At 37.9% G+C, this 7,352-nt stretch overlaps 1 protein-coding gene across 2 annotated transcripts in view; it reads left to right on the forward strand.

Moving 5' to 3' along the window:
- Positions 1–6,085, forward strand: part of STRADB (STE20-related kinase adaptor beta) — a 17,174-nt gene extending 11,089 nt beyond the window's left edge. The window contains exons 5-12 of one of the 2 annotated variants that reach the window (XM_023760239.1): positions 329–437; positions 1,711–1,834; positions 3,061–3,232; positions 3,534–3,638; positions 3,799–4,043; positions 4,715–4,757; positions 5,111–5,126; positions 5,257–6,085. In XM_023760239.1, the coding sequence (XP_023616007.1) occupies positions 329–437; positions 1,711–1,834; positions 3,061–3,232; positions 3,534–3,638; positions 3,799–4,043; positions 4,715–4,757; positions 5,111–5,126; positions 5,257–5,351 (909 nt within the window). In that variant the 3' untranslated portion in view covers positions 5,352–6,085. The remainder of the gene's footprint in view (positions 1–328; positions 438–1,710; positions 1,835–3,060; positions 3,233–3,533; positions 3,639–3,798; positions 4,044–4,714; positions 4,758–5,110; positions 5,127–5,256) is intronic. The other variant, XM_006082407.3, reaches the window with a different exon arrangement.
- The last annotated feature ends 1,267 nt before the right edge of the window (positions 6,086–7,352 follow it).

Below are 7,352 nucleotides of genomic sequence, written 5' to 3' on the forward strand. Positions count from 1 at the left end.
CACACACACCCTGTTCTCGAAACCCCATGCACGAATTTCTTGCATCAGTGCCTCTAGTTGTTAATAAGAGTTCATACTAAGTTCATATCCCACTCACTTCTTTTATTATGTGCTCTTGGACAAGTTTTCTAACTCATTTCTAAGTGTCCTCTTCTATAAAATCACATCACAACGTGTAGTGGATACAAGATTTAAAGACATACAACACTGAGAACAGTGCTTAGTACTAATAAGTTCTACTGAGAATTAGCTGGCACAACTGCTGTTATCTTCATCATAAGGGAAAAAAGGTTGTTTTTACATGTCTTTTCTCTTGTGTTTATCCTAGAAAGCTGTGATTCTATCTCACTTTTTCCAGCACCCCAATATTACAACTTACTGGACTGTTTTCACTGTTGGCAGCTGGCTTTGGGTTATTTCTCCATTTATGGCCTATGGTAAGAAAACTCTTTCTCGATAAAATAACTCGTAGCTTAGCCTGGATACTATAATTATGAGTGGGATCTTAGATTTATGATTAACTACTTTTAATTTATAATTCTGATGGCCAATTCCAAATTTCATGTTATATTTTTATTTATGGCTTATGTTGAATTTTAGTCTTCAGAAAAAAGAATAGGTCTGATGATGAGTGAGCCACCACTGCTCTCCAAGAAGCCCGTGCCTTTGAGCTCGCTGCCTCCCCCCTTCGGTTTCCGTCCTTCCTCGGTGGAGAGCTGCGTTATTCAGGCAGAAGTAGTGTTTCTGCTTGTGCACATCATCCCCATCCCAGTTTCTCCGCAGAGTAAACTTAGTTCACGTCTTGTAAACCTCTGTGTGTGCCTGCTCCTTCACTGGATCGGAGCACCCTGAGGGCAGGATTATGTGTGTATTTATCATTTACCTGGGGCTCATACAGTACCTAGCACAAAACAGTGTTCAGTAAGTGTGTTGAATAAACAAATGGATTCTAGAACTTTGATTTTTAGGATAGCTTTTAGGAATTGTCTCTGGATTTAAAAATATATATACATACACAGTATGTTTTGTTTTGTTTTTTTCAGTAATGCTAAAAATTGTTAATTCTCTTCTCTGGTCCTGAGTGCCATTAAAAAAGTCTTTTTAAATATTCTGGAAGGAAAATTACCTTTGCATAGGAAAATGGTTAATTCTGAAATGTAACAAGTGTGTGTGTGTGTGTGTGTGTGTGTGTGTGTGTGTGTGGTGTTTATAGTTGGAAAGAACATTTAAAGCAGGGGTCCTCAAACTTTAAACGGGGCCAGTTCACTCAGACCGTTAGAGGGCTGGACTATAGTTTAAAAAAAAACTATGAACAAATTCCTATGCACACTGCACATATCTTATTTTGAAGTAAAAAAACAAAACGGGAACAAATACAATATTTGTATTTGCATGTGGCCCACGGGCCGTAGTTTGAGGACCCCTGATTTAAAGCATAGATAGGCCCTGGACAGGTAGCTCAGTTGGTTAGAGCGTCATCTCTTTATGCCAAGGTTGTGGGTTCTATCCCCAGTCAGGGCACATACAAGAAGCAACCAAAGCATGAATAAGTGGAGCAACAAATCGATGTCTCTCTCTCTCTTTCCCTCCCTCCTTCCCTCCCTCCCCCCCTCCTCTCTCTTAAATAAATAAAAAATCATTTAAAAAAAAGATAGCCAGAAGCAAAATCACTTTCAATGTTCATTTAAAGATTTCAGCGGTTTTTTTCAGGTTCAGCAAGTCAGCTCTTGAGGACTTACTTTCCTGAAGGAATGAGTGAAACTTTAATAAGAAACATTCTCTTTGGAGCAGTGAGAGGGTTGAACTATCTGCACCAAAATGGCTGTATTCACAGGTATTTACTTATTTGTATTTTGCAAAATGAAAGAATTTTAGTGGAAGTAATCTTTTAGGGAGCTTTTAGGAAGGCGGGAGCAGTTGAGTATCAGAAAGGAGGGGTAGGGAACTAGGAGAGGCAGGGGCCGAGAGGTACTGTTGAAGCGTACATTTTGTGCTCATTCACCACAGTGTTCGGACCCTCCCTGTGCCGAGTGCCGTGCTCAGTGCCTGTTGGAGCCTGCGCTCACGGAGCTCACCTGTCAATCTAATGTGGGGTGGGAGCTGTAGGGAGTGGGGTCCTAGTTAGCTCTTTGTCCTTAAGCTAATAGCTCCTTTATCTGTTTTTCATCTTTAAGTCATAGTTATATCATGTACACATTGCAACAACCCTTCTTTGTTTTCTTAAATATTTTGTAGTATCTTGAGATTATCATACTAAATATCTATTCTCTAGTTACCAAACTGTAGATGCAGAATTGGCTGAATATTAAAAACAGTGCTGTTTTAAGATACACTGGGACTTTGTTTTCCTTTTTAATTAAGTTACTTTTAAATAAGCTTGTTGTTGTTGTTTTTATTGTTTGTTTCAAACTCCTTAAAGCTTTTTTTCTTATTATTTGTTGTTTTTTAGCAGCATTCTGGTTAACTGAGGCTTTCTCGCAGACTGTATTGTAATTAATTTTACCAGATTATTGGCCATCCTACTGTAGTCAGTTCTATTAGAAACTCTCTTAGTTTTCAAATCCAGTGTTTTGGATGAAAAACAGGCTCTTTTATAATTTGACAAAGGAAATTTTTATATAAGACATATCTTTGTAAATAGTGTTAATACTATAAAAGGCTTTTTTTGGATAATACTGCATTTAACTTTAAATTATAACCTTATGCTTTAAATATTAGTTCATTAATTTCTTTTTTAGACTTCTCCTTGGGTGTTTTGCAATAGCATCCTACAAGAGTCAAATTAATCGTTTGATTCCTTTCCAAGTTTGCATAAAATATTATCACTTCCAAACATGTATGTAGTTGTCAGTTACATATTTTCTTGTCCTAAAGCTATTTGAATAGCTGAAAGGATTCCTTAATTCCCTGAGTATTTCCCATATATTCACAGCAGTGTGCTGCTACTTTATAAAGAGCATTTAATTTCCAAGAGCATACATGAATTTGTTCTGACCAGATTTTTATTCTTTCTTCATTGGCCAATTTCCCAGTATTTAGGATTGTTTCTTTTTGTTCTAGGAGTTTTAAAGCCAGCCATATCCTCATTTCTGGTGATGGCCTAGTGACCCTCTCTGGCCTGTCCCACCTGCATAGTTTGGTTAAGCACGGACAGAGGCATAGGGCTGTGTTTGATTTCCCACAGTTCAGCACATCAGTGCAGCCGTGGCTGAGTCCAGAACTACTGAGACAGGTCAGGTGTGGCCGTTGCATTGGGTTGTCTGTGCGTCTCGAGTGTCTTCTAAGCTTGACTAAAGGACAGTTGTGACCTTATATTTGGATTGGTGAATGCACTACTGCAAGACTTTTTTCCCTCTTTCTTGTCAAAATTATTATGTTAGGAATTTAAAAATGTGCACCATATATTAAGTATAGCTTGATTTCTCACTTATAAGTTTTTTCCATTATTGTTCACCATCCTATATCAAAAAAGCACATGCATATAACTTTTTAAGCTATTTACACTAAAGGACTTCACATTCGTTGTTCTACAGGATTTACATGGATACAACGTGAAGTCAGATATCTACAGTGTTGGCATTACAGCGTGTGAATTGGCCAGTGGGCAGGTACCTTTCCAGGACATGCACAGGACTCAGGTAAATGCTACTAAAATCCCAGAACTACTGTCCTTCCATATGATCCCTTATGTTCTAGGTAATATCTGTTAAACATCCCTGCTGTAGACTCTTAGGATCTTTATTGTTGTTGTTTTAATATTTTGCCTGATAAGGGTTGAAAGAAATTTTTCTCTTTTAGATGCTGTTACAGAAATTGAAAGGTCCTCCTTATAGCCCATTGGATATCAGCATTTTCCCTCAGTCAGAATCCAGAATGAAGAATTCCCGGTCAGGTGTAGACTCTGGGATTGGAGAAAGTGTACTTGTCTCCAGTGGAACTCGCACAGTAAATAGTGACAGATTGCAAACACCATCCTCAAAAACTTTCTCCCCTGCCTTCTTTAGCTTGGTACAGCTCTGTTTGCAACAAGATCCAGAGAAAAGGTAATTTTGTTCACCTCTAAGTAACATAAAGCGTATGTTTTACACTTTATAGAAGCTTTGTGATAGTCCCTTCCTGCCAAATTCAAATCCTTAACCAGTCTTTTGGTCAAAAAATCATAGTTTAATCTAGACAGCATCAATGATAAAAGCCAAGTCGAAGCAGTGAGCAAGAGGGAGGAATACAGGATTCAAAATCAGAAAACTTGGCTCCAGTTTTAGCTATTTCACTTCCTAACCAAGTCACCTTGTAAAAATCAGTTAATCTTCTGGACATTAATTACTGCATTTATGTGAAGACATTTTAGAAATTTCCAAGCAGTACAAAAATGTTAGTTGCTGCTATTATAATAATATAAATTATTATCATATATAACTACATCTTGGAAATAAGGTGTGGGTCTTATCTTTTTTTAGCCCCTTAATGCCTAGCATAAGCTCCTTATAATTAGTAAGTGCCCAGTAAATGTTGAGTTATGAACTAATTAAAGGATATCTCTAGACTTCTTATTGGTCAGGGAAGCTAAGAATTAGGCTTCTGACATATATTATTTTTCCTTTTAATTTTTTAGTATTGGGTTTTATAGCTCTGAACCTAATTTCTATATTTTTACATCTAAAAATCAACATTCTAATATGAGGTTCTATTTTTTTATATCTTTTAAATGTTTCAGGCCATCAGCAAGCAGTTTATTGTCCCATGTTTTCTTCAAACAGGTAAGCTGATCTTTTTTCTGTTGTCTAGATGTTTTTAAATACTATTAAAAAGTCACTTCATGTATTGGCTTAATGGGACAGTTTGGTTGTTAAGGTTTTTAATAACAGCTTTCTTACAAAATAAAGTTAAAATCAAGAAAACTTGCGTAATTCAGTTAGACTTTCTAAAATACATCCATTCTGCAAAATGAGTAAAAACAAATGGAATATCATCATATGTGACTATATCTTCAATTGATATTTTGATTAATTTAGAGACATTTTATTTTTCTATATTGTCTAAAAATAATTTAAGGGTAAAACAATTCTGATAAAAATGATTCTATTTGGCTGTCACTTCTTCCTATTTTCAGATGACCAGAATCAAAGGTATTTTTAGTGACTTGGTTAAAAACAATCTTAAATACTTTCAATGATTTCTTTAAAAGTTATTTTTTGCTAACAGAACTAATGTTTTAAGTTTATGTACCAACAGCCTTATTTTGAGTTTCTTTGACAGATGAAAGAAGAGAGCCAGGACGCAATCCTTTCACTGTTGCCTCCCGCTTATCAAAAGCCATCAGTAGCACTGCCTCCAGCACCACCTTGGACTGAGCCAGACGGTGACTTTCCTGATGAAAAGGATGCAAACTGGGAATTCTAGGGCTGCCAAATCCTTTACATCCTACATACTTGACACTTTCTCCCTGCTGCTTTTCTTCTGTATTTCTAGGTACAAATACTAGAATTATACTTGAAAATACAGTTGGTGCACTGGAGAATCTACCACTTAAAACCACTCTATTCAAAGGAGCATGAGTTCGTAGCCCCTTTGGTTAGCTCAGTGCTACTACACCTCCAGGGACACTTCAGAAGGATTCACCTAGCTACACTTAGTGTCATCTATTCTCAAGTTTTGTTTCTTCCAAAGCTGTGACTAATTCTTCTTGATCTCACTATCATTTTTGAGCCATTTAATTCTTTCAGCATTTCCTGCCCTCAGGGAATGTGCCCTCAAAGGACAGTGCTTCCAAATACATTTTTTACTTCCAGATTTTCGAGCCTTTTTGATCAGCTATTGTTAGACCAACAGGCTAGTTGATTCTGGCATCAAACCCTTGTTTGGTAACAGGGAAATAGGTATACTTTCCCATTTTCTTGTGTTAATACTTATGGCAATATCAAACTGAGCCTCACTCACATTAAATGATTCACTTGAAATATATAGAGAAGTTGTGATTTCCTTTTTTTTTTTTAAGGGGCTAAAGTAACACTTTTCTACTTATGTAAATTATAGGTCCTAAATTCATGCATCCCGTGGGAGCTCAATAAAGATTTATTGAATTGAGTTTATGCTTTTACTTATCTTTTTGCCTCGTTTGACAAGGCTAAAACACAGATTCTAATTTGTTTTGCCAAGGAAAGCCGTTTGCAAACAAATAGGTTTACTTACATAACCTGTGAATTGGGGACAACCTGGTCTTTGATCAATGGAGAGAGAAGACATTCTGTTCCTTTATATGATTATTCTTGCTCCTGTAGGTGATACAACATATAATGACAGAGAGACCTTAATTCATGGTATTACCACATTAGCAAGCGAGAGATGCTGTCTCAGAGTATGCAGTTTGAATTGTGGATTTTCTTAATCTGTACACTTATCTAATGTTCCATATAAAATTATTTTTAAATGATTGTCTTAAGATTAAAAGCAATGAGACAGTATATAAATTAATAGACAACTTGAAACACAAACCTTTCCATGTTGATTGCCAGCCCTTGTCAAGAACGTTTAGGTCACTCCATCAAGTCAGCCACAAAGACCTGCAAGGTGAGGAGGGAGAGGTGAGCACCAGGTGAGGCCCTGAGATCACATGTAGTAGCGGGGGCTGTAGGGGTCCACCGACCTCCGAAACCTCCCTTCACAAGAGAGACCCACAGGAATCATAGAGGAGGATCTCTGAATCTGCGTGGAGCAGTGGAATGTGTGTGCAAAAGGTGGGCTGGGGAGAGCGTGAGGCAGTGCCTCTCGGATCTCCCGTGTGTTCTTCTCCAGAGAAAAGAACCAATAGGAGACTTACTCTAAGGAATTGCCTCACACGATGATGGAGGCTAACAAGCCCCCAGATCTGCAGGGAGAAAAGACAAGCTGAAGACGTAGAGAGCCAATGGCGATGCAGTCCCAAGGCCGGCAGGCTGACCTGGCAGAGCTGGTGCCACAGGCCTTAACCTGGAGAGGCCCACCCACATCGAGGAGGGCAGTCGGCTTCGGTTAGTCTACAGATTTAGACATTAATTTCATCCAAAGTGCCTCACAGAAATACCCAGATTTCAACGAATATCTGGGCACCCTATGGCCCAAATTGACACTTGAAATTAACCATCACAGTAAATGTCATACTTGATTGACATCCTTACCCTGAGGTAGGCTTAAATTTTGCATCATAGGCTCCCTGCTTGCTATATTCTCTATCACTGTTGTAAGAAATTACCACAAACTTAGTGGCTTAAAACAACACAAATCATTTTACAGTTCTGGAGGTCAGAGGTTTAAAAGGCATTGGCTGGGCCATGCTCTGGAGGCTGTGGGGGAGAATCTGCTGCCTTTTCTGGCTT

The sequence above is a fragment of the Myotis lucifugus genome, unplaced genomic scaffold, assembly GCF_000147115.1.
Source record: "Myotis lucifugus unplaced genomic scaffold, Myoluc2.0 scaffold_3, whole genome shotgun sequence".
In the NCBI taxonomy this organism is placed as follows: Eukaryota; Metazoa; Chordata; class Mammalia; order Chiroptera; family Vespertilionidae; genus Myotis; species Myotis lucifugus.